This window comes from Myotis daubentonii, chromosome 2 (genome assembly GCF_963259705.1).
Source record: "Myotis daubentonii chromosome 2, mMyoDau2.1, whole genome shotgun sequence".
Lineage (NCBI taxonomy): Eukaryota > Metazoa > Chordata > Mammalia > Chiroptera > Vespertilionidae > Myotis > Myotis daubentonii.
The window spans coordinates 54,412,192-54,439,784 of record NC_081841.1 but is presented as its reverse complement, the minus strand read 5'-3'; the positions used below and the strand labels follow the sequence as shown (position 1 = coordinate 54,439,784).

The 27,593-nt window shown below is 46.3% G+C and overlaps 1 protein-coding gene across 2 annotated transcripts; it reads left to right on the top strand.

Moving 5' to 3' along the window:
* The first annotated feature begins 17,911 nt into the window (after window positions 1–17,911).
* Window positions 17,912–25,290, top strand: NFE2 (nuclear factor, erythroid 2). 2 transcript variants are annotated; one of them, XM_059683130.1, is made up of 3 exons: window positions 17,912–18,138; window positions 22,649–22,818; window positions 24,031–25,290. In XM_059683130.1, exons 2-3 carry the CDS (start codon window positions 22,705–22,707, stop codon window positions 25,036–25,038), a joined length of 1,122 nt encoding a protein of 373 aa, XP_059539113.1. In that variant the 5' UTR covers window positions 17,912–18,138; window positions 22,649–22,704; the 3' UTR covers window positions 25,039–25,290. The 2 variants fall into 2 exon arrangements, with proteins under 2 accessions (XP_059539113.1, XP_059539114.1); XM_059683131.1 differs by lacking the exon at window positions 17,912–18,138 and adding an exon at window positions 22,008–22,419.
* Window positions 25,291–27,593: the final 2,303 nt, after the last annotated feature.

The window sequence follows — 27,593 nt, the reverse complement described above, 5'->3', positions numbered from 1 at the left end:
AAAATAAATAAAATGTCTGGGTGCTATTTTAAAAGGAGAAAAATCAGCTTTTTTAAAAAAAAAGACAAAATCAACATCTTCTCTGGGTGGAACTGGACACTTCTTCTTGCTGCCATCATTGACTCTGGTCATAGCCATGTTTTAACACATCACTCTAACGCACCAGACTTGCCATCTGAGGCATGCTTTCTCCCATTCATTTTATTTCCTTAGCATCCAGCCCTCAAATGGTAACCACTCAGTTTTTACTGAATAGAATCAATATTTATGAAAATGCAAGATACAAAGACAAATGAGCAGTGTTAAAGCACAATTTAGGATTAAATGCCAAATAAGGGGCACAGAAATTGAGAAGGGAGTGAGCCCTGGGGGCTTAGGGAGCAGGAGGGTCAAGGTCCAGGAGAAGAGAGGATGTTAAGTTAGGTTTTGATTCATTCACGCATTGATGAAATGGCTAATAGTGTTTGGTATGAATATAGGTATGGAGGCTGGGATGCATAAGCAATTTTTTAAAATTTTATACATAACATAAAATTTACAATTTTAATTGTACAGTTCAGTAGCATTAAACATATTCATATATGTTATGTAAACATCACCACTATTGATCTCCAGAACTTTTTCATTATCCCAAACTGAAACTCTGTGCCCATTAAACAATAACTCCCCATTCTCCCTAGGATTTGGGTAACCACTATTCTACTTTCTGTCTATATGAATTTGACTATTCTAATACCTCATATAAGTGGAATCATATAATATTTGTCCTTTTGTATTTGGCTCATTTCACTTAATTTAATGTCTTCAGGGTTGTGTAAGAAATCTTTGAGAGATTGATTTCATGAAACAGAGGATTCAACTAGGGAAGAGAATGGAGATCAAACTGGAGAGATACTGCCTTAGTCAATTTGGCTCAGTGGATAGAGCATTGGCCCGCAGACTGAGGGGTCCCAGGTTAAATCCCAGTCAAGGGCATGCACCTCAGTTGCAGGCTCAATCCCAGCCCTGGTCGTGGCATATGTGGGGGTAACCAATCAGTGTGTCTCTCTCACATCAATGTTTCTCTCTTTCTGTCTCTCCCCCTCCTTCCCACTCTTTCTAAAAATCAATGGAAAAGTATCCTTGGGTGAGGATTAACAACAACGAAGAAACTGGAAAGGTACTTTGTGGCCAGATGGTGTAATGCCTTTAATACAAACCTAGGTAACTGCTATAATGAGGCCAGATGATTGTGGGAGTTGGACCTGTTACATTCTTTTGAAGTATTATGGTAATATCCTGTAAAATTAAACATGGGTACAGCCCTAGCCGGTTTGGCTCAGTGGATAGAATGTCGGCCTGCAGACTGAAGGGTCCTGGGTTTGATTTCGGTCAACGGCATATGCCCGGGTTGCGGGCTCGAACCTCAGTAGGGGGCATGCAGGAAGCAGCTGATCAGTGATCCTCTCTCGTCATTGATGTTTCTATCTCTCTTTCCGTCCCTTCCTCTCTGAAATTAATAAAAATATATTAAAGAGGAAAAACAAAACAAAACATGGGTACATCCTCTCCTAATGAATTACAAATACAACCTAATACATAATGATACATATATATAAGAATGCTCATGCAACATTGTTTATAATGGCAAAAATAACATTATTGTGTCCAGCCTGAGTTGCTCAGTGATTGCATGTCAACCCAATGAAAAGGAGGTCATGGTTAGATTCCCAGTCAGGGCACATGCCTGGGTTGCAGGCTCAATCCCAAGTAGGGCGTGTGCAGGAGGCAGCAGATCGATGATTCTCTCTCATCATTGATGTTTCTATCCCTCTCTCCCTCTCTCTTTCTCTGAAATAAATTTAAAAAACACATATTTTTAAAATGATATTTTTGTCTATCAATAGGAGAATATTGAATAAATTACAGTACATCCAGAGTGTAGATTCATATGCAATTAATAAAAATATATGTTATGTCCTGAATGGTGTGGCTTTGTTGGTTGGCTGTTGTCCTGTGTACTGGGAGGTTGCTGGTTTGAGTCTGGTCAAGGGCACATGCCGGGATTTTGGCTTGATCCCCAGTGAGGGATGTGCAGGAGGCAGTCAACTGATGTGCTCTTGAATCAATGTTTCTCTCTCTCTCTCTCCCTCTTCCTTCCTCTTTCTCTAGAAATCAATAACTATTTAAAATAAAAATGTGCCCTGGCGGGTTTGGCTCAGTGGATAGAGCGTCGGCCTGTGGACTCAAGGGTCCGGGGTTCGATTCCAGTCAAGGGCACATGCCTAGTTTGTGGGCTCAATCCCCAGTGGGGGGTGTGCAGGAGGCAGCCAATCAATGATTCTCTCTCATCATCAATGTTTCTATCTCTCTCCCTCTCTTTTCCTCTTTGAAATCAATTAAAAAACAACAACAACACATATATTTATTTTTAAAAATAAAGAAAAGAAAAGAAAAATGTATGTTAGAACTATATGCATTAACTTGGAGAAATGGTAATGAAATGTTAATTGACAAAAGTTAAAGAGGAATTTATGGGGTATAATTTCTTTTTTTAAAATTAAAAAATGTAAGGCTAATTATGAATAACTATGTTTGAAATGTTTCTATTTTATTCTATTCTTTCATGCCTTCAACAAATATTTATTGAATGCCGGCCATGGGCCAGCCAGTATATAAAAACAGTGAACAGCCCAGCCAGCGTGGCTCATTGATTGAGTGTCTACCTATATGAACCAGGAAGTTGTGGTTCTATTCCTGATCAGGTCACATGCCCAGGTTGCAAGCTCTATCCCCAGAGTGGGGTATGCAAGAGGCAGTGATCAATGATTCTTTCTCATTATTGATGTTTCTATCTCTCTCTCCCTCTTCCCTTCCTCTCTGAAATCAATAAAAATATGTTTTTTAAAAATAAAAAACAGTGACCAATGTAGACAAATGTCATTGCGCTCTTGGAATCCTTGCATTGTGGTTGGGGAGCAGGAGCAGACAATAACCAAACAAACAAGGAAATGCTTAGGAGGTTGGGTGGTGATAAGTGTCATGGAGAAAAGGAGGCTCAGAACGATCACACTATGTTGCACAATTTGGACTGGATTATATACTTTGTGGAGAAGTGAGGAACAGGGAGAAAGTTCAGTAGGTTTGTCAAGACCTTACTAAGAAGGGGGCATTTCATTAAAAACTTGAAAGGAGGTTTGAACTCACAGGGCGGGAGAAATAGGCAGGAACCCTGAGGTTTAAAATGGATGGATGGAGAGGTTAAAAATGGTGCCAGAATAAGTGGATGCTCCACGGACATGCTCCCAGGAACAAATTGGAATTACAACTAAAATACAGAAAAACTTCCAGAATAATCAACAGGAGACTGGCAGGAGAGGACCCTGATAACTGAGGACCGAAAATGGAGACCACATAGACTCGCAGTGGTTCTCAACCTTCTGGCCCTTTAAATACAGTTCCTCATGTTGTGACCCAACCATAAAATTATTTTCGTTGCTACTTCATAACTGTAATGTTGCTACTGTTATGAATCGGAATGTAAATATCTGATATGCAGGATGGTCTTAGGCGACCCCTGTGAAAGGGTCATTCGACCGCCAAAGGGGTCGCGACCTAGAGGTTGAGAACCACTGACATAGAGACTAGTAGGAAGGGCAGAGGCGTGAAAGGGCTGTCCACGAGCCTACAGACAGCAACTGAAGTTCCAGGGAGATATCTCGACTCTGGGGGGTTGCCACCGAGAACTCTAGGGTCTAAACCCCAAGCTGGGCCCCCCAGCAGAGAGCACCACAACTGAGAAGGGTACCCACATAACATCTGGCTGGGTAAAAGCTCTATTATTGTTATTTATTATCTTACAAGTGATTGGACACCAGTGAACACTTCTGAGCAGATGCATGAGATTATGGAAACATTCTTTTTAATTGAAGCAAAATTAATATAACAATTTAACTGTCTTAAAGTGTACAACTCAGTGGCAGTCAGTACATTCACAATGATGTGCAACCAACATCTCTAGTTGCAAAACTTTTTCATCACCCCCAAAGAAAACCTGGTGCCCATAAAGCAGCCACTACCATTTTCCCTTCCTGAAAGACCCTGGCAACCAACAATTTGCTTTCTGTATCTATGAAAAGTACAAATAAATAAAACCATACCATATTTTATCTTTTGTTTCTGACTTCTTTCACTTAGCATAATGTTTTCAAGGTGCATATATCATTATTTCATGTCTTTCATGGCCATATAATGTTTTATTGCTCAATAAATCCTGTTTTGTTTATACATTCAATTAATGGACATTTCAGGTGTTTCCATCTTCTGGCTATTGTGTCTAGTGCTACTATTAGTATTTGTATAACAAATATTTGAGGACCAATTTTCAATTTTTTTGACTCAATAACTTGGAGTAAAATTGGTAGATCATATGGTAATTCTATGTTTAACTCTTTGAGGAACCACCAAACTATTTCCCACAGCAACTGTACCATTTTACAGTCCAAGGTATGAGGGTTCTTATTGCTCCACAGCCTCACTAACACTTATTTTCCTATTTTTTAAAAATATATTTTATTGATTTTTTACAGAGAGAGAGAAACATCGATCAGCTGCCTCCTGCACACCCCCTACTGGGGATGTGCCTGCAACCAAGGTACATGCCCTTGACCGGAATCGAACCTGGGACCTTTCAGTCCGCAGGCCAATGTTCTATCCACTGAGCCAAACCAGTTAGGGCTTATTTTCCTATTTTTAAAAAGGTTATCCTAGTTGGTGTGAAATGATGTTTCATTGTGATTTTTATTCACATTTGTCTAATAACTAATGATTTGAGCATCATTTCATGTGCTTTTTGGCCATTTGTATATGTTCTTTGGAGAAATATCTCCTCAGGTTATTTATCCTTTTTTTTTTTTTTTTAGTTAGTTTGCTTGTATTTTTGAGAGTTCTTTACATATTCTGGATAGTAGACTCTTTTCAGATACCTGAATTGCAAGTATTTTCTCCTATTTTGTAGATTGTATGGAAGAAAATTTAAGATGATTAGTGTGACAACTGTGTGCAAGAAGGATTAGAGGAGCCCAGCCGGCGTGGCTTAGTGGTTGAGTGTCAACCTGTGAACCAGGAGGTCATATTTCAATTCTCGGCCAGGTTTCAGGCTTGATCCCCAGTGGGGGTGTGCAGGAGGCAGCCGATCAATGATTCGCTCTCATCATTGATGTTTCTATCTGTCTCTCCCTCACCCTCCTCCCTGAAATCAATAAAAAATATATATGTTGCCGAAACCGGTTTGGCTCAGTGGATAGAGCATTGGCCTGCAGACTGAAAGGTCCCAGGTTTGATTCCGGTCAAGGGCATGTACCTGGGTTGCGGGCACATCCCCAGTAGGGATGTGCAGGAGGCAGCTAATCGACATTTCTCTCTCATCAATGTTTCTGACTCTCTATCTCTCTCCCTTCCTCTCTGTAGAAAATCAATAAAATATATTAAATATATATATGTTGTTGCTTTTTTTTTTTAAAGGAGGATTCGAGGGGAGATGAAGGCAGAAAAACCAACTGGGAATCCATTGCAATTCTTCAGGTTGCAGTGAACACAAAATAGTAACAGTAGGAAAATACACCCAAAAGATTGTGTACAAGTGAAATTAGAAAAAGTCAAAGTGTAATGGGTGAGATCAGCCATATGTGAAAGTAGTAAATGACCTGGTGTAGTTTCAGGAAAGCATAATTCTATCAATACAGTATATCTAAAGCTCTAGTAGCCTACGTAATCACCTAAAGTAAAATGGCTGGAGCCCTAACACAATCAAACTCTAATCCAATCAATTAAAATAAAATGGCTGGAGTGAACATAAACAGAATCAATTATATTAACTTGGAGCTGAAGCTGGAGCTGAAACCCAATCAGTTGAATTGTACCTTGTCTTCATAGAAGGGGGAGGTTGTCTGCATAGAATTCCCCCTCCAACCAAAAAAAAAAAAAAAAAAAAAGTCAATATTTCTCTAGTGACATTTATAGAAAGAAGATTCCTTGTTTGGCCAACCCAAGTGAATATCCTATATAATAAAAGGCTAATATGCAAATAGACCAAACAGCCAATCAACCGAACAACTGTTAGCTATGACGTGCACTGACCACCAGGGGGCGCACACAGAACATGGTGGGCATCAACTGCAGTGGGATGATGGAGCAGGTGAGCGGTAGCGCCAGACCAAGGTGGGGCACTGGTCACTGCCATCAGGGGGAGCCTCTGATGGTTACTGCAAATTCTTCTCTCCCGCGTGCCGCGGTTCCACCTGCATCTTGCACCTGTTGTCAGTGCTGGCCCCACCTTACTGCTGGCGCCCAGCACCAGCCCTGATCGCTTGGAGCTGTCAGCATGTGCGAACAATGGCTGCTGGTCCCGATCACCCCTAAGGGCTTCTCCACCTCCCCCTGCTCCTGAGGGGCGATCGGGGCAGCAACTGCCACTCACCCCTGCTGCTGGCACCAGCCCCAATTGCTCTGCGCTGTCAGCGGATGTGAGTGGGGCCAGTGCCGGCAGCGCATGGGAGGATGGTGGCAGGAGCGTGGCTGCTGGCAGACAGGGGACTGGGGACATGGCGGGAGGGCCAGGCGGGGGCACGGAGGATGGGCCAAGACCCGCCACTGTGCCCACCGCAGCCTCATGGTCCACAGTTTTTTTCAAGGTGCACAAATTCATGCACTGGGTCCCTAGTTTTATATATTTATAAAATATGTGGATGCAGTTCTATTAGCCATTAAAAGTATCCAACTAGCCCTAGCTGATTTGGCTCAATGGATAGAGCATCAACCTGCGGACCGAAGGGTCCCGGGTTCAACCCCAGTCAAGGGCACATATCTGGGTTACAGGCTCGATCCTCAGTATGAGGGCATGCAGGAGACAGTCAATCAATGATTCTGGCTCATCATTGATGTCTCTCTCTCTCTCCCTCTCTGAAATCAATAAATATATATATTTTTTTTTAAAAAAAGTAAAGCTAAGCCCTGATCGGCTTGGCTCAGTGGATAGAGCACTAGCCTGCAGACTCAAGGGTCCCAGGTTCGATTCCGGTCAAGAGCATGTGCCCACAAACCAAGGTTGCGGGCACATCCCCAGTGGGGGGTGTGCAGGAGGCAGCTGATCGGTTTCTCTCTCATTGATGTTTCTAACTCTCTATCCCTCTCCCTTCCTCTCTGTAAAAAATCAATAAAATATATTAAAAATAAAATATACTTTTAAAAAAGTAAAGCTAAGTTTAAAATAAAGTAAAATAAAATAAATGAAAAAATATCAAGTGAGGATTTAAAAAAATCCAACTAATTCCTATTGTTCACTAAACAACCTTTTAATTATTATATTTGACTTCCAAATGGTCAAATATATTTAAAAAAATTTTTTCTTTATTGATTAAGGTATTACATGTGTGTCCTTATCCCCCTTTTGCCCCCCCTCCCCCCGCACTCCCTTTTGCGCCCTCACCCACCTAGTGTCTGTGTCCATAGGTTATGCTTATATGCATGCATACAAGTCCTTTGGTTGATCTCTCCCCCTTCCCCCCACCCTCCCCTGCCTTCCCTCTGAGGTTTGATGGTCTGATAGACAATCCTATTATATTGAATATAATATAGACAATCCTATATTATATCCAATTAAATATAATATAATTATTATATATGACTTCCAAATGGTCAAATATTTTGATCAGCCAATCGGATTTTCTAGGCCACTGGAAGTTTTATGTAAATCAACCATATGCTCTTTCAAGTTTGGTCAGCATAAATGATTTCTCACAAGATAAATTATTTGACCAAATCAACTTCTGAGCATTCAAGCTAAGAGTCAGATCTTCTTAAAGAAGAAAAATCAGAAATGGTGGCGGATTAAGTGGAAACTACAGAATCTAAAGAACAAAATAGACCCAGAAACATAGAAACATGGAACAGACTGTAGAATCTCAGAGGGAAGGTGGGGATAGGTGAATGAGTTGGAGGGTGGGAAGAGATTAACCAAAGAATTTATATGCATATATGCATAACCCATGGACACAGACAATAGTGTGGTGAAGGCCTGGGGGGTGGGGGGGTGGGGAGGGCAGTGCAGGCTAGAAGGGGTCAAATGGCGGTGGGGGGGGGGGGAATGGGACATCTGTAATACTTTCAACAATTAAAGATTTTTTAAAAAGAAGAAAAACCAACGTTTCTATCTCTGGTCACCTTAACCCTAACATTAACCCATCAACCCATCAACCCAGGTGTAGAAGGAGCCTTATTTCATATACTGGAGGCCTGGTGCATGAAATTCATGCACAGTGGCGGCAGGGGGGGTGGTCCCTTAGCCCAGCCTGCACCTTCTCCAATCTGGGACCACTGCAGGATCCAGCCTAAACCAGCAATCGGACATCCCTCTCACAATCCGGGACTGCTGGCTCCTAACTACTCGCCTGCCTGCCTGCCAGCCTGATCACACGCTAACTGCTCCCCTGCCAGCCTGATTGATGCCTAACTGCTCCCCTGCTGGCCTGATCACCCCCAACTGCCTTTCCCTGGGGGGCTGAGGGGACTGGGTGCCGCCATCTTGTCACTGTGGGCACTGCCATCTTGTGAGGGTATGACAGTCAATTAGCATATTCCCTCTTTGTTAGATAGGATACCCACAGAGATAGTAAGGGAGGCTTGTGTTGTTTTGTTTTTCCACTTTAGGGTGAATCCAGAGACTCAGAAGTGTTTCAAGTTGCCTAGGGCCACATACAGTTCACCTAGATTGGGTGCTAACCACTGAACAACCCTAACCCCTCCCCCTGCTTGCTCTGCCTCTTGCTAAAGAATAGTAGATTCTTGCTAAATAATCATAGATTACTGAATGGGAAACAGCACAAAAAGTGGTAATCACAGACAGCAGAATATTGGCAACTACAGCTGTTGGCCTGGAGACGTGGGCACATGTCCTCCCTGAGACTATTGGTGTGGACATCTTAAGTCTTGGGTGTTCAATGGGGCAGTCGCTAACAGTGAAGTAGGACTTCAGGAGAAAAGAGAAGAAGGTAGCATCTTTTGACCTAGCAGCAATCTGTCCTTATCTCTGAGGTATAGAAGTGTCTCCCCAACATATGACTACAATGAAACTTAAGACCACAAAAAGGAAGCTTCCTAAGGTGTATAGCTGCTGCTTCCATCTGAGGGAATGGGTTGGGAGTTCTACCTGGATGAACTCTTAAGACTGCACCTTGTGATTCAGTGCTACCTCTGAATTATTTTCTCACTCTTTCTCAGCACTGAACCCACCTTGTCAGCTGTATAGAGAGCAACCTTTCTGTGGTGTGGAATTGAATGTTAGCTATGCATTCACAGGAATCTAATTTCCTCACCTCTTTACAGAGCTAAAAGGATTTGGCCTTACTCAGGAACAGGGATACTTTTAAAAATACATGTATATATTTTTATTGTTTTCAGAGAGGAAGGGAGAAAGAGACAGAAATATAAATGATGAGAGAGAATCATCGATCAGCTGCCTCCTGCACACTTGATCCCACACTGGGGATTGAGCCCACAAGCCGGGCATGTGCCCTGACCAGGAATTGAACCTCTACCTCCTAGTTCACAGGTCGATGCTCAATCACTGAGCCATGCCAGCTGGGCTTGGGATACTTCTTTCATCTTGATAAGGTAGAAGGCCAAGCATGTGGGAATAATTCAGGGGTGGGCAAACTTTTTGACTCGAGGGCCACAATGGGTTCTTAAACTGGACCGGAGGGCCGGAACAAAAGCATGGATGGAGTGTTTGTGTGAACTAATATAAATTCAAAGTAAACATCATTACATAAAAGGGTACGGTCTTTTTTTTTTTTTTTTTAGTTTTATTCATTTCAAACGGGCCGGATCTGGCCCGCGGGCCATAGTTTGCCCACGGCTGGAATAGATGCAAGTAAGCTGATGGGTTTGGTATTAAATAAGGCAGTCTCATCTAATTGCATCTATTTTATCAATGAAATATGAGACAAGGTCATCTGCTGAGAGAGAAGTGGAGGAGGTGTTGAAAATTTTAGAATAAAGAAGGTGTGAAATAGTTATTGAGCAGAATAGAAAAGAGAATTTGCCAGGAAAATGTAGACTTATTTGGAAATGTTGAGTTTTGGTAGCATAAACTGAAAAGTGATACTAGTCAGCAATTCCAATTAAGGGCACATGCCAGGGTTGCAGGCAAGATTCTGAGATTTTTCTCCATCAATATTTAGCTGCCCAGGTATAGATGTGGAGAAACTAAATTTTTGGATTTAACATAAATTGTTTTGTGTGTTTTTTTTCTAAGAAAATTCAATGGAGGGGAAGCAAGTAAGTTAACAATGTTTGCAAGTTTGTAGTTTTGGACATGAAGGGAAGTAGATGGATTATTTAAAAAATAAAATTAAGCCCTACCTGGTCTGGCTCAGTGGATAAAGCATCTGCCTGCAGACTGAAAGATCCTGGGTTCGATCCAGCCAACGGAACATGGCCGGGTTTCCAGCTGGGTCCCCTGTGGGGAGCGTGCAAGAGGCAACCGATCAATGATTTTCTCTCATCATTGATGTTTCTATCTCTCTCTCCCTCTCCCTTCCTCTCTGAAATCAATTAAAAATATATATATCTATATTTTAAAAATGTCACCATTCGATTCAGGTCAGGGTGCATATTCAAGTTGTAGGGTTTTTAAAAATATAGAAACCGGTTTGGCTCAGTGGATAGAGCGTCGGCCTGCGGACTGAAAGGTCCCAGGTTCGATTCCGGTCAAGGGCATGTACCTGGGTTGCAGGCATATCCCCAGTAGGAGATGTGCAGGAGGCAGCTGATCGATGTTTCTCTCTCATCGATGTTTCTAACTCTCTATCTCTCTCCCTTCCTCTCTGTAAAAAATCAATAAAATATATATTTTTTTAAAAATATATATATATATATTTATTGATTTCAGCGAGGAAGGGAGACGGAAGTGAGATAGAAACATCAATGATGAGAGAGAATCATTGATTGGCTGCCTCCTGCACGCCCTCTACTGGGGATCAAGCCCGCAACCCTGGCATGTGCCCTTGATTGGATTGAAGCTGGGACCCTTCAGGCTGATGCTCTATCCACTGAGCCAAAACAGTTCGGGCCCAAGTTGTGGGTTTGATCTCCATTAGGGGCAAGTATGGGAGGCAGCCCATCGATGTTTCTCTCTCACATCAATGTTTCTCTCTCTTTCTCTCCCTTCCTTTCTCTAAAATAAATAAATTTAAAATAATAATAATAGCTTGGCTGACGTGGCTCAGTGGTTGAGCATTGAGCAATGACCCAACAGGTTACTGGTTTGATTCCAGTCAGGGCGCATGCCCGGGTTTCGGGCTCCATCCCCAGTGTGGTGTGTGCAGGAAGCAGCCAATCGATGATTCTCTCTCTTCATTGATGTTTCTATTTCTCTCTCCTTGCCTCTCTGCAATCAATAAAAAAAAAATATTTTTAAAAGTTTATTAAACAATTTAATTTAATATATTTACTATTTATTTTTTTTTAATATATTTTATTGATTTTTTACAGAGAGGAAGGGAGAGAGACAGAGAGCTAGAAACATCGATGAGAGAGAAACATCGATCAGCTGCCTCCTGCACATCTCCTGCTGGGGATGTGCCCACAACCCAGGCACATGCCCCTGACCGGAATCGAACCTGGGACCCTTCAGTCCACAGGCCAACGCTCTATCCACTGAGCCAAACCGGTTTCGGCTACTATTTATTTAATTATTTAATAGCAATGTGCCATATACAGGGTGGGGCAAAAATAGGTTTACAGTTGAAAGGACACAAAACACAGAGTCTATTCTTTTTTAAATATATATAGAATATAATAATATTTTTATTGATTTCAGAAAAAAGGAAGAGGGAGAGAGAGATAGAAACATCAATGATGAGAGAGAACCATTGATAGGCCACCTTCTGCACATCCCCCACTGGGGATTGAGCCTGCAACCCAGGCATGTGCCCTTGACCGGAATCGAACCTGGGACCCTTCAGACCACAGGCTGACGCTCTATCCACTGAGCAAAACCAGCCAGGGCTAAAGAATATATTTTCATTGATTTTAGAGAAGAAGGGAGAGGGAGAGAGAGATTGAAACATCAATGATGATAGAGAATCACTGATCGGCTGCCTCCTGCATGCCCCCTACTGGGGATTGAACCTGCAACCCAGGCATGTGCCCTTGACCGGAATCGAACCTGGGACCCTTCAGACCACAGGCTGACGCTCTATCCACTGAGCAAAACCAGCCAGGGCTAAAGAATATATTTTCATTGATTTTAGAGAAGAAGGGAGAGGGAGAGAGAGATTGAAACATCAATGATGATAGAGAATCACTGATCGGCTGCCTCCTGCATGCCCCCTACTGGGGATTGAACCTGCAACCCAGGCATGTGCCCTTGACCGGAATCGAACCTGGGACCCTTCAGTCCACAGGCCAACATTCTATCCACTGAGCCAAACCAGCTAGGGCCACAGAGTTATTCTTGTATTATTATTTATTAATTATTACATTATTTTTCATACAAACAACTGTAAACCTACTTTTGCCCCACCCTGTATGTGCCATTTAACAATGCTTACTATATCCAAGGCCCTGAATCACTGAATTAAACATACAAACCCAGTTTTTAACTCATTTACTTCTCACAATAACACGTAAGATAAGTATTATTATTATTATTATCCCCAAATTACAGATGGGTAAAAATAAGTCCTGAGATATTAAAGAACTTGACATCTCAAAGTGACCAAGATTTGAGTTCAGGCCTTTCTGACTATAAAACTCATGCTCTTAACCATTATACTATAGTATTTGAGACAAATTTTGTACAATACAATTTATACTGTCACTATTACAGGATGATATAATAAGACACAATATGGTTCAATTAGAAAAGAAAATATTTAAATGAGGTCATTAATTCTCTGGTATACATAATAATTACAAAAGGAGTTAGACAAGAGAAATATGTGTATGGCCTGAGGTAGCCAGTAAAAGTGCTGCAAAGATAAAGTTGAACTGAACTGGGCCTTGGAGAGTGGATCAGAGGAAGGGAATCAACATGAGCATACTTCCTGAATAAGCACAGTATGTGCATTGTCTCATCTGATCCCTCACAGGAACCTGTGATGGAAACCAAGGGGAAACTGAGGCTCAAAGAGGTGAAATAATTTGCCCAAATCCACACTGCTAAGAGGAGAGCTGAGACTCAAACCCAGACCTCTCTTCCACTCCATATGACCTCAGGTTGGTAGATAGGGCCGAGGCGAGTATTCTGGTGGAGGGAGCAGCAGGAGCAAAGATAGGCTGGAATAAACAGGATGCCTTGAAAAGGAGGAAATAAACAGGCATCAAGCCTTCTATGCTCTATGGAGCAGAGGGCGGGACTTCCTAGGCAGCTCTGCCCATTGCAGAGGATTGCAACAGGATAGGGTGAGGGTAGGGGTTCTGGGGTTCCTGGAAGATGACTGAAGCCCATAAGGCTGGCACTGTGCCCGTTGTGTGGCTAAAACCGGCCCTGCCCAATATTGCTGGGGTGGGAGAACCATGGCCTGAGGGCTGGTTCCTGGAAGTCTTGCGACCGTCCTTACCCCATGGCCCCCCAACACTGTTGCATTCTAGTGCTGGTTCTCTCCCAGAATTAGCTGCCCACTGGCTTTAGTTCTGTCTGTCCCAAGCATGTTTCTATCAGAATCTGGCTTCCAGATAGACTATTCTCAGTTCCTCAAGCCCCTGAGGCACCCTGGCCTCCAGGTTTATAAGCCTCCATCTAAATCATAAGAGTCACTTTCTTTTTTTAAAAAAATATATTTTTTTAATTGATTTCAGAGAGGAAGGGAGAGGGAGAGAGAGATAGAAACATCAATGATGAGAGAGAATCACTGATCGACTGCCCCCTGCATGCCCCATACTGGGGATAAAGCCCGCAACCCAGGCATGTGCCCTGACCAGGAATCAAACTGGTAACCTCGGGGTTCATAGCTTGATGCTCAATCACTGAGCAGCACCAGCCTGGTTAGAATCACTTTCTCATTGATTTCATTTTATCTTCGCAACAACTCCACTAAATAGGTGTTAACATCACTATCTCCATTTCTCAGGTGAGGAAACAACTCAGAAAGGTTGGGTTGCTCAAAGCCACATAACTAATAAATACAGGGATTCAAACTCAGGTCCTAAAATTCAAGATCTGGTCCTCTCTCGTTCTACTATATGCCACACAACCTACTTCTCTCTCCAGATTTAGAGTTAAGGGGTTATTTCTTCTGGGTTATTCTGGACTCATCTATCAGTCTTCATCTATTTTAGGTTCAGTGCTGGGCTCTGCTAGCAGGGCATAACTCTTAAATACCAGATGTGGGGACCTCAATCCTACAACTCCCTGGACTCTTGACAACAGCCAGCTGTTTTGGTCTGAGAGTGGGGCTCAGTGTCCCCTCAACTCCTGAGTCAATCCTCTAAGAATTCTTATCTGTGGAAAGGAACTTCCTCAATGACTTTTCTATCTTACCCTTACCCAACTAGAACACAAGGGAAAAACAATGGATGGCTTAGGAGGTCTGACCCCACCATCTGGGCCTCAGTTTATATCCCCTCTTTCCCCCACCACTTACTTCCTTAAGAGGGGCCTCACTATTCCCTGGTCCCAGACCTCCTCCACTACCTACTCCTGCCATCGGGGTAACCGCCAGGCTCTGCTGCCTAGGATAACACCCACCCCTCCCCTTGCCCCTGTGGCTGCCTCCTCTTTCCGTCTGTTGAGAGAGGAAGCCAGGGGGTGGCGGGTGCAACACTGCAGGGCACTGATAAAGGGACAGCCCTGCCCCCGCCCCCTGGGGCCGCTGCGGTCAGACCAGCAGGCAAGCAGGCAAGGCAGCCAGCTCCTTCTGGGACCCGAGCCCTCCCCTGGTTCCACCTCTACCCGCCCTACCCTACTCGGGAAGCTGGTTGCATAACCCCTTGGGGTGTTTGGCAACATTGCTTGTGGCTTGACCTGATGCTGGCGGTGGTGTGCACACGCTTTTGGGTGAGGGTGGGGGTGGATGGAGCAGGGGTATGACAAGAAGTCAGTCTTTGGAGGGTGGGTGAGTAGCAGGGATGGGGAATGGTATAGTAGTAAAGATACGTGGCCACATTTTTCTCCATGTTCTGTCTCTGCTACCTTTGCTGAAGAGGGGGAATCTTGAGGGATAAGAAAATCTTAGGTATCGTACCTTGCCAAGCCACAGGCACTATCCAACCCATTCAGGCTCCTAATCCCCTGTTAATCTTACATTAGGCAAAGGAGACTTAAGGTAGAAGGGGGTTGACTCTGGACACCAGAAATCTGAGAGGAGGGAGCTAAAGGAGCTATTCTCACCCCAAGGGCTGTAAAGGGTGTTTGGAGGCAGTACACAGCCTGGGAACCGCAGTAACGGCCTCTTTTAACAGGAGGGGAGTGAGGGGAAGGTGGGAGAGACACCTCCAGCGGACTCGTTGCCTGAGTAAAGGCTGCTTATTCACTTCGCTCAGCCTACCTGTCCATGTCTGTCCCCCTAATAAGTAGTAAACTGCTTCAAATGCTTCTATGAATGCCTATTGCTTACAGGATGAAATACAACCTCCCTAGCTTGACTTTCAAGACAGTTTACAATCTAGCCCGTCAAACTTCCCAGGCTTATCTTCTACTACATCTTACCCCTACACCCACCCAAAGTACTAGGCTGTGTTTTATGCCTCTGTGCCTTCACACCTTTGCTTGGAATACCCTTCTCCCCTTCTCTGCCTGGTGAACCCCTAGTCATTCTCCACAGCTCAGCTTCATGTTCACCCCCTCTGTGAAGTCTTCTTTGAATTTTACCAAACAGAAATTCAGTTTCATAGTACTTTCTATAGAATTTTATTTATTTTTAAAAAAATATATTTTATTGATTTCAAAGAGGAAGGGAGAGGGAGAGAGAGATAGAAACATCAACAATGAGAGAGAATCATTGATCAGTTGCCTCCTGCACTCCCCCCACTGGGGATCGAGCCCACAACCCGGGCATGTGCCCTTGACTGGAATCGAACCTGGGATCCTTCAGTCTGCAGGCCGACGCTCTATCCACTGAGCCAAACCAGCTAGGGCTACAGAACTTTATTAGTGTAATTCCCTGGCTAGACTATGAATGAGGACATGGACTGTCTTATTCATCTTTGTGATCCTGGAGTGTGACCCACAGTAGACAGTCAATAAATATTTGTTGAATGAATGAATAAATGAATAGGTTTGTGTATCCATAGTTGTATCTACAATGCCACAGTATCCTGACTGGTAGTTTTCATTCAATAAATGTTTGTTGACTAGCTATAACCTGATATCATTATTTAATCAGCCATAAGTGTGACTATCACCACTCCTAATCCCCTGTGAGGTGCCCAAATAAGTATGCAAGTGAGAGAGCTATATCTGAATGTTCGAGTTTGTGACCCAGATTCATGTCCAAGTCATCAAGAGATTCTGAACCCACACGTAACATGCAATGAAGCCCTGGGTCACCTCCTGTCCTACATAGATCATACATGTAGAATCATGATTTCCTGGGATAAGGATGGAATTCAAAACATTTAACCATAGGTGTGGCATGAGCATTGATACATTCCACACACACAGGCTGCAGGGAGGCTGAAACGAGGTGCTATTGCATTGCCTCTTGAATTGCTTAGTTGTATTGCTGGGTTGTGGAGGGTCCTGAGAGAGAACTGGGGTGGCTGATGTGGTGGTGGGGAATATTTGGAGGGTTCCCAGCAGCTATTCTTTATCAACTGGGGCAGAACATTTTCATTGTTTTAACAGTGAACACAATCCTATCAGAGAATACTGGCTGAATGCCAGACCTACTTTGGGGTGGCATCTGTCTGCCTCCCCAGCCTTTAACTGTTTCCAATTTAACTTGAGCACCATATGAAAAAAGAATTAGAGAAAAGGGTAAGTTGCAGCTGTAAGGACTGAAGCTAGACATAGGAAGGACTTTCCTTAGAGCTGAAAGCCACTAAGAGCTAGGAGGAAGCAAGGTTCTTTTCTCACAGTCTCTGGAGAGAGATGTTTGGCCTGGGACTTGGGTTGCGGGTTGAAGGCAAAGGGATGAAGAGTGACTTCTAGGGGTACTTTCTGACCTGACACAGAGCTGGTATCCTACACACATGCCTTGGCCTGCCCAGGGTATGTGGCTGCTTTGTGGTTGGGGTGCCTTGCCTGGGAGAAAGGAGGACAGAGGGCACCTGGGGTCCCCTTTAAGGGAAGTGAATAATGTCACACACACACACACACACACACACACACACACCAATTCCCCTCACACTGACAACAAACCTGGCCAAGAAAGAGGCCTTTGTCCTAGGACATCTGAGGCTGTAGGGGGAGGGGCGAAGGCTACAGGTGAAAGGACACATCAAAGCAGCCGCTGCCTCTCCCCCAAATAGCTCCCCTACCCCTTTCCCAGAACCCAGGCGTTCCTTAAATAAAAGCAGCGCCCTAAATGCCCACCTGCCTAAACAGCCGGAACACAGAGTCCTGGCCCTTTTCTTCAGCACCCTTCCACCTGGCTATGACTCAGTTTCCCTGTCCCTAAGAGAGTCAAGGGAGCAGAGGGAAGGAGGTTACAGCTTGTATAATGTTTAGAGGTCCCTTTGGAGTGGAGCCTCCGCTTGGAACTCATTATGTGCATGGGAGAAGCACAGACCTGGCTGGACTCCTGGGCTCAAAAGGAGGGCTGGGAGAGGCTTGAAGCCATGTGTGCCCCTGCTGGCTGGGATCAGAGTGGGGGTGGGGTGTGGGCAGAAACCACACCGGGCTCAAGTTTCCTCCCTTGGCCAGAAGGGGCAGGAGAAGAGGAGGGCCACAGGGAAAGGGGAGGGTTGGAGGAAGGACGGAGAACTCCTGCCGAGGGCTTCATAGAGGAGGCTGGTGCACCGCCCAGCAGCTTCCCCTACTCAGTGCTCAGTCTGCAGACTCAGCGCTCAGCAATGGCCAGGGGGCGGGGCACAGACCTCCCAGGTTCTCAGAGGTAGCAGGGATCCTCGCGAAGGAGGTGTCAGCCCAGGCCCAGCCTCCCCAGAGACAGCACCTGGAGCCTCATCTCTCTGCACCCAACTTGGAGCCTGCCACAGGTGCCTGAGGGGCGGGGTGGGAGGGGGATTCTAGTGGGATCCAGGGACAGGCTGAGGGGGGTGGGGGCGGAGGAGGAAGAGGGAGGAAATACCCAACTTTTGGCATGTTCTTAAGAGATATCAGACCTTCCCAAGCTGCCCCTGGTTTAGGAATTTGACATCTTTGGGAACTCCTCCGGGAGAAGATCTAGATGGCTTCTGAAGTGTTCTGGGATTCTTGGGTTGAAAGGCTGTGGATGGGGACCAGACGGTGGTCCGCGGAGGCACCCCTGAGGGGCTGGAGAATGACCCCGAGTAACCCTTCAGCAGGCTAGTTGCCCTGGAGAAGATCGTAGACTCCCGGGAGAAAGTACCATTCTTTCTCCTCGCCATTTCATCATGCTGCCCTGTCCAGCCGGCTGGGACGGTTTGGTGGAGGCTGAGGAATTGGAGACATTGGAAGTGTTGTTGCAGCAAGATGTGCTGGTGGGAGGGTGGGGTGCTAGTTCTTGCCTCCCTTTGCCCTTCTCTTCTCTGGGCAATAGAGATCAGTTTGGGCTGGAGGGGAGGGGAAGCGTCCCATCCCCAGTGTAGTTCCTCGTAACTGGAAGTCATGGCACCAGAAGGGGAGTGGGCAGGGAAGCAGTGGAAGGGGAGAGGGGCTGGGGCTGGGACTCTAGTCATTGGCCAAAGGACTGCAGTTTGGGGTCTAGGGACCATGTGACAGGATGGCAGACGCTTGTCCCTCTCCCCCTTGTTCCCGTTCACCTGTTTGAGTTATGTATGTCCCCAGGAGATTGAATCTCATTCTGATCAACTCCATCTCCTTTTCCTCCATTCCCTTTGTTTCTCCCTCATCTGTGTGTCCCTCTCCCTCTTCGGGGATTCTTCCTAATCTCTCCAAGTAGGTTGCTCACTGGCTACTCCACACCCCAAGTTTCACTGATCTCTCTTCGTTCTTTCACTGCTTCTGTTGACACCTGGAAAGGTAGAGTGGCCTAGTTAGCCTCAAAAGAGGCTCCTAGAGGCAAGTGCCCCTCTGCCTTGTCAAGGCAGTTAGAGCTCCAGGCAGCAGTTGAGGCCAAATGTCTTCCTCTCCCCAGCATCCCTCCCTACACGGTCCTCCTGTATCCCTAAGCAAAGAGGTGGCACCATTCTGTGAGCACTCAGGGACCGTGGTGAGAGCTTTCTGGGTACGACCATCAGGACCATCAGGATGAGAATAAAGAGGGTGGATTATAGTCCCTGGAGATGGCTCCAGTCCTACCTGATACACAATGTTGGGGAGTAAGATGGCTGTGTGACCACTAAACTGGGAAGTGGAAACTGAAGAAAAGGGACACAGAGAGTCCCACTCCATTTCCCAGTATTCTCTAGTTTCTGCACCCTCTGTGATGTTCGTGTGTGTGTGTGTGTGTGTGTGTGTGTGTGTGTGATGTTCTTTTGGATCCAGTTCTCACTGTACTCTCTTCCCCGGTTTATATCACTGGCTGCTACACCCTGGCTGATCCTCAGGAGAGTAGGCTCTGAAGACTCAAGGGGCCTACGCTTGGTATATAGGCCACTACCCATCACTGAGTGTCTAGGGAAAAACATACTCCTCCCCTTTGGCCTGGTGCAAACTTGCCACTGTATCAGAAAGCTGATGCCGAGGTTCTCTCACCTCCCCCTTCCCCAACTTCTTGCTTCTCTCTGCTCCCCTCTGGTTCTCATTTCCCTGTCCTAGGGGGAGGTGGAGATTGAACTCCTGGTCTTCATGAGAAGAGGCTGATATCTAGTCTCAGCCATTGTGGCAGTCAGAACCCAGTGTTGCCGGGGCCAAAGATTGGAAGCTAGGAGAAGCCTGGAGACCACTTGCCGGTTGGACCAGTTTAGTGTGTCTCGAAAACACCAGGGCACTTGTTAAAATGCTGATTGCTGGGTGCCCGCACCGATGAATTCAATTCAGTAGGTCTGGGGTGGCTTTCAGGATTCTGTGTTTACGAGTACCCAGGTAATGTGGTGCACAATGCAGTTTGTGACTGCCTGAGCTAGAAGTAATCTACTGCCTCTCACAGCAAGGAGGTTCTTCATCCTGTTTCCATTAAATGGAAGAGACTGAATGAGAAGCAATTTGCCCAAGGTCATGCATCTGGAAGCCCAGAGAACCTTTCTCCTGCCTCCTAGGGCAGAATCTTAGTATTGCACCTAAGCGCCAGGCCTAGGAAGATATAAGGAGAGACAAAGGGTGGGGGTAGGTGGGTGTGTGAAGGACTGTGAGGCAAGAGCTAATGTCCCTGCCCCATAAACCCCTTCTCCATTCACTTTGCCTTTGGGCAATTTCCTTCAGAACCTGGGTGGGGGAGGGTGGATTTCCGGTGTTGAAATGGCATCCTGGACAGACATAAACACCCCACCCACTCTGCCCAATGGCCAGGGACCTGTGCCTATACCAACTCTCAGCTCTGGGGATGGCAATAGAACAAGGGGGTAGGGGCAGGGGCTGGAGGAGGTCCTCTTTCTGAAGAATAATTTGCAGCTCTCTCTAATTATGTTGTGAGATTCGAAGAGTGGACTCCATAACCAAATAGCTATGACAGGCCATCCTTGTGGTAATCTAAGGTCATGCAATTTGAGGTCCTTCCGTCCCATCCTCTGTTCTTCTATGTTTCCCCTCCCCCTAGCCTGACTGCTTCTACTTATATGACAGGAGAAGGGAGTCATGTCCGGCCTTAAGAGGTCAGGAGGTCCCTGCCAAATTTACTTGGAATTTCTTGCCGAAGGCAGGGAGAACAGATGCAGGGAAAACGGGTGACAGGGAATAGGGAGGTAGGATGAGGAGCAGACTGACAGAGAGAAGATGAAGGCAGAGGTGAGGGTTTGCTGAGAAAGTTAAGCTGTCCAAGCAGAAAGGGACCTCCAAGTTGCACTTGTCCAACACTCTAGTTTTACAAATGAGGAAAGAGGCTCAGAGAAGTGCGATGACTTGCCCAACATCACACAGCTACTTTGTGGCAGACTTGCAGCTAGAGCCCAGATCAAAAGAAAAGGGGCTGGAGCCGAAACCGGTTTGGCTCAGTGGATAGAGTGTCGGCCTGCGGACTGAAGGGTCCCAGGTTCGATTCCGGTCAAGGGCATGTACCTGGGTTGCGGGCACATCCCCAGTGGGAGATGTGCAGGAGGCAGCTGATGATGTTTCTCTCTCATCGATGTTTCTGACTCTCTATCTCTCTCCCTTTCTCTCTGTAAAAAATCAATAAAATATATATAAAAAAAAGAAAAGAAAAGAAAAGGGGCTGGAGGGGAAAATGTATTCAAGACTCTAAAGCAGTGGTTCTCAACCTTCTGGCCCTGTAAATACCGTTCCTCATGTTGCGATCCAACCATAAAATTATTTTCGTTGCTACTTCATAACTGTAATGTTGCTACTGTTACGAATCGTAATGTAAATATCTGATATGCAGGATGGTCTTAGGCGACCCCTGTGAAAGGTCGTTCGACCGCCAAAGGGGTCACGACCCACAGGTTGAGAACCACTGTTTTAAAGAGATATTCCCTAAAAGAGGAAAAAAGAGACTGAGATCCCACAGAAAGAATCGATGATGTAGACCACTAGTAAAGGCTTGGGGTATGGAGACAGAGGGTGAGAAGGCACCTAGAAGGCGATATAGGCTATTAGACTAGCCGCGAGTAGACAGTCAGTAGAGGTTCCAGACCTGACTCTGCTATTTTCCAGCTTGGGTTTCAATGTCTGAATGGATCTTATAGGATCTTGGTGAAAATCAGCCTCATAAACGAATGCTTGTAAGACACTAGTACAGTTCTTGACAAAAGCTTAATACATCTTTGTTACTTTGGAAGAGGAAAGGTCCCTGGCTGTGGGTTGGGGTATGGACAAGATGACCCTGCAGGGACACAGGGCACAGGTCCAGTGACTCCAGAGACCATTCCTCCTCTGCTGTTTGCAGCTGATAAACCTCTTATCTGGCCCAGGCAGGGGAGTCCAGGGCCAGGATAGGAGGAGAGGGCAGGGCAGCTATCAGGCACCAGGCCTGGGCCATATCTCAGAGAAGGGGAGGACTGTCTGCGTGGTTCTTCCCACAACACACTCCTTGGGGATCCCCGAGCACTGGCTCTCATCTTGGGAAGAAGAGGCTGAGATCCTAAAACTGAGAACAGAGGAGGAAAGCAGGAGTGATCCCTGATGTTGCCTCAGAAAATGGGGAGGAAAAATCCAGAAGACGTGACTTCTGCCCCAGCCAGTGATACAGTTTTGGGGAGAAAGAAATAGGGTAAAGAGAAGGCATCTTGTCTGAAAAAAAGGTAAAGACCTAATGTGCTCCCAAAGGAACTGACTACAGATGAGATGGAGGTCACACTGCAGAAAAAGACATTCTAGCTTGAGGAGCTGGTTGATGAATCTAGCGTGAGGGGGAGGGGATGAGGTCCCTCCTCTCGGGTACATTGGAAGGAGCCTCTCTCTGGAGGCGGGCAGGATAAAATTGCTGCCCCCTAGTAGGAGAGCCCTAACCCCATTTCTCCTTTGATACAGGTTGCTGGGGCCATTTGGGTTTTGGGGGACCCTGGACCAGGCCCTGGCCCAGTAGGATGCCCCCGTGCCCTCCCCAGCAGAGCAGGAACAGGGTGACACAGCTGCCCACTCCGGAGCTGGGTGAGATGGAACTGACTTGGCAAGAGATCATGTCCATCACTGAGCTTCAGGTGAGTGGAGCTGGGGGCGCGGGGAGGGAAGAGTAGAGAAGCAGAGAGTCTCGCTGGGACTGAGGCAGGGGGCTGGAACAAGGAGGGCTCAGGGTCTCAAGCTGGAAATGTTCCAGGCACTGGAAAAGGAAGGGCTGAAGTAGAAGGGAGATCTGGATGTTAGAACAGAACAGTAGGGGAAGGGGTGTGGAAGAGCAGGGGACAGGAGTGGTGGGGAAGGAAGGATTTGACTGGGGAATGTATGCTCTCAGCAGCCACTCTGCACACATCTCTCTACCCCACCTCCGGCCCCGCCTTCCCTTCCTCACCTTCTTTTATTCTGACCTCTCTTTCCTCCAATCCTGCTCATCTTCTCCCTTCATTTTCTCCCCCTGCCCTCAGCAGCTGGGCCCCTTTCCCCCAGGTAGCTGAGCAGTAGTTCAAGGGCCTCAGGAAGGGGGGTCAGTCTATGCCAGGGTCCTCTCCTCCTGCTAGTGGACAAAGGGGTATCTGTTGGCCTAACAATAAGGTCTTTGTCCCCAGCTGGGCTAGAACAGGGTGGCTCCCCAATGTGGTTTGGGGGCCTTGTTTCTAGCATGTTCTCTCCTCCTCTCTGCACCTGGGCAGGGGCAGAGGGACTGAAGAGTGGAGGGTAGAGCTGGCGCGGACTCCCCAAAGTGCCTCTTAGCCCCCAGGGTGACACAGCTGCCCACTCCGGAGCTGGGTGAGATGGAACTGGCTCTGCGCCTGACCCTCTCTCCCCTACCACTAGGCACGGGCCCCTGGGATCTGCCCTAAGCCCTGCTCCCACACAGCAGCTCCCTCTGCTGGGCACCCAGGGCATGGCCAGGACCTGAACTTGACCCTTTGACCCTAGATAACCACAGCAGGAAAGCGTTCTGAGGGGTCATCTTGGATAAGAACTCCTTGTCTTCCTGAAAGAAATAAAGAAACATGAGCCAATTCAACCCAGTAAGAATTCCTGAGGAGGAGATTCCATATGTTAGTTCTTTCTGAAGTCCGACCTCAGTGATATCCATTCCTGTTTAAACTGCTTTCTTCTTGGAAGACTTGCATTGCAACTTTACAAGACGCTTTCAATGATTTTTAGTGCCTTTTTGTTCCTTTGTTGTTATCTCACTGGGTCTTTCAGAAGGACGGAGCTTGGTCCTGAGAGAGCTGGTTCTCTTCCTCAGCCTGTCTCCAAATCTCTTTTTATGTCTTTTCTTGCAGGGCCTAAATGCTCCAAGTGAGCCGTCGTTTGAGCCTCCAGCCCCAGCCCCATACCCTGGGCCCCCACCACTCCCAACTTACTGTCCTTGCTCAATCCACCCAGATGCTGGCTTCCCCCTTCCTCCACCACCTTATGAGCTCCCAGTATCCTCAACTCATGTCCCAGACCCCCCATATTCTTATGGCAACATGGCCATCCCAGTCTCCAAGCCACTGACTCTCTCAGGCCTGCTCAGTGAACCCCTCCCAGACCCCTTAGCCCTCCTGGATATTGGGCTGCCAGCGGAGCCACCCAAGCCTCAAGAAGACCCAGAATCCGACTCAGGATTATCCCTTAACTATAGTGATGCTGAATCTCTTGAGCTGGAGGGGACAGAGGCTGGTCGGCGGCGTAGCGAGTACGTAGAGATGTATCCGGTGGAGTACCCCTACTCACTTATGCCCAACGCCTTGGCCCACCCCAATTATGCCTTGCCACCTGCTGAGACCCCCTTAGCCTTAGAGCCCTCTTCAGGCCCTGTGCGAGCCAAGCCCACGGCACGGGGGGAGGCAGGGAGTCGGGATGAGCGTCGGGCCCTGGCCATGAAGATCCCCTTCCCTACGGACAAGATTGTCAACTTGCCGGTAGATGACTTTAATGAGCTGTTGGCACGGTACCCGCTGACAGAAAGCCAGCTGGCACTAGTCCGGGACATTCGACGGCGGGGCAAGAATAAGGTGGCTGCCCAGAACTGTCGCAAGAGAAAGCTGGAAACCATCGTGCAGCTGGAGCGGGAGCTGGAGCGGCTGGGCAGTGAGCGGGAGCGGCTGCTCAGGGCCCGTGGGGAGGCCGACAGGACCCTGGAGGTTATGCGCCAACAGCTGGCCGAGCTGTACCGTGACATTTTCCAGCACCTTCGGGATGAAGCTGGCAACAACTACTCCCCTGAAGAGTATGCGTTGCAACAGGCTGCTGATGGGGCCATCTTCCTCGTGCCCCGGGGAAGCAAGATGGAAGCCTCAGACTGAGCTGGCCCAGCTGGGCGGAGCGGTGATGGAGAGTCCCTTCATTCCCTTCTGATAAAGGAACTCCCCGGCCCCGAGGCCCAGAAGAGGACAACAGTGAAAAACCTGACATGTTAGGTCCAAGGTGTGTTCAATGAGGCTTGCTGTGAGACAAGTGTGTGAGGGGAAGGCTGGAATCTTTCTGTGATTCAGCTCCCCAGGTCTCCAACCTCCACCTCTTGTTTGAGCTTTGGTTTATAAAGCACTCTACAGAAATAGTTTTCCACTGTGTCTTCCTTCTCCAGGGAGGGTGATGAAGCGGAGCTCTCCTCAGAGCTCATTTCTTGGTTTTGGGGGGAGGAAATCCTGCCACGCTCATTTCTTTCCCCTACAGCTCTCTGTAAGAGTGGCACGCACAATTTTGGCTCTAGCAGTATGCGATCTACCACCTTCATCCTTTTTAGAGCCAGGGGCCGTGAATGATCTGAGGAACTCCACCCTCCCTGGTGGCTCCCATTTATAGAGCTGAGATTGCTGCCAACGCTGGCTAGAGTTCCTATGCAAGGTCCCTGAGGCTTATTTAGGCTTTTCCTCTCTCAATATTTGGAATACAGGAGCCTAGAATACCCACAGGCCTTTTTTCTATTTCCCTCCTCCTGCCTATTTCCCTCGGAGTCCCTCAACCCGGCGGGGTAATATTCCAGAGCTCCCTAAGACAACCGAGTGAGCAACTCTTGATTGGAATGAGAATTTGGTTGGATGTCTGTTTTAGGGGATTTCAAACCCAAGTCTGAGTAAAACCTGCTCCACAGTAGAGCACCATATGCATTTTGGTGAACTTTTCCTTTTTTAAAATTTTTATTGATTTTAGAACAGGAAACATCGACCCACCATTCCACCAACCCATGCATTTATTGGTTGATTCCTGCACGTGTCCTGACTGGGGATTAAACCCCCAACCCAGCCAGGGCCTGTGAAATTTTCTCTCTCCCTAGTTGTTAGACACTTTCTTGTTCCCCACCCTTTTCTAGATCCTTGAAGACCAAAGGCCTTTTATTAGTGTGTACTTTTTCAATAGAATTTTTTTCAATAGAATTTTCTTGAAACAATAATTTTCAGATGTCATATCTAAGTTCTCCCTGACACTTTCATATCCTTGGAGTTGGGTGGTTCCCAATCTTCTCAGGCACTGAATTACACAAACTTATTTTGGCATTTTGCTTCTATTTATACTTCTATTCAACTTTACTAGCTCCATTCCAATGGGGAAACCTTACTTCCAGATTTTTTATTTATTTTTAAAATATATTTTTATTGCTTTCAGAGGGAAACATCATTGATGATGCCCCCCCCCCCCCCCCCACTGGGGATTGAGCCTGCAACCTGGGCATATGCCCTTGACTGGAATTGAACCTGGGACCCTTGAGTCTGCAGGCCGACGCTCTGTCCACTGAGCCAGAGGCAAAGGCTACCTCCAGATTCTGATAGCAACACTACAGTTGTGAGACAAAATCAGAAAAGTGATCAAAGATGTGAAATCTTCGTATCTGCATGTTCTGCAAAACATGTCCAAGTTTAGGGAATTGAAAGTAATGTAATGCTTTCTATTCCTAATAGATCTGAAGAGTCCACACTTGTCAACTTTTTTTTTTAAAATATATTTTGATTTTTTTACAGAGAGGAAGGGAGAGGGATAGTTAGAAACATCAATGAGAAAGAAACATCGATCAGCTGCCTCCTGCACGTCCTACCGGGGATGTGCCCGCAACCAAGGTACATGCCCTTGACCGGAATCGAACCTGGGACCCTTCAGTCCACAGGCCGACACTCTATCTACTGAGCCAAACCGGTGCTGGCAACTTTTGTTCTTTCAAAAAATTGAACATGTGGGACTAAGCTGTAGAGGGCAGGGCCTGGGGTTAACTGTTCAGGAACTTATTACTCCCCTAAGGCAGTGGTTGCAAACCTTTCAGACCTCATGGACCACTGGTTGGTGACTGCAGGCTGCCCTAAGGGACACGTTTTCATTCTAATCCAGCTCATAAAGGCAACAATTCACTGAACACCAAATAAGCTCTGGTTCAAAGAATGAGACATAGTGAGGACAATGCCATGCTTATGTACACATTGCCATGAAGACCATCATATACATTGTTTGGTAGTGCTTAAAGCAGGGGGAATAGGCTTTCGGAGAGTAAACTGGGTGTGAACCTATTTTGAAGAACTAGCACAAGGTAATTATCTTCCTCGAGTCTATCTCCTCTAACTTGCATCAGTAAAGCATCCATCCAAGTACACAGAATGTAATATAATTGTTTTTATTTTTAGGAGAGAAATGTCAATGTGAGTATAACATTGATTGGCTGCTTCCTGCATGCCCCCCTACCTGGGACTGAGAGTGCAACCCAGGCATGTACCTTGACTGGGAATGGAATATAACCACCTTTTGGTGTATGAGACAACAGCCAACCAAGCCACACTGGACAGGGTTGAAGTTCTTCAATAAGAATGCTTTTAGCTCTTATTAACCAGTCATCCCAGGAAATTAAAAAAATAAAAACGCACTTAGTAAACTATCC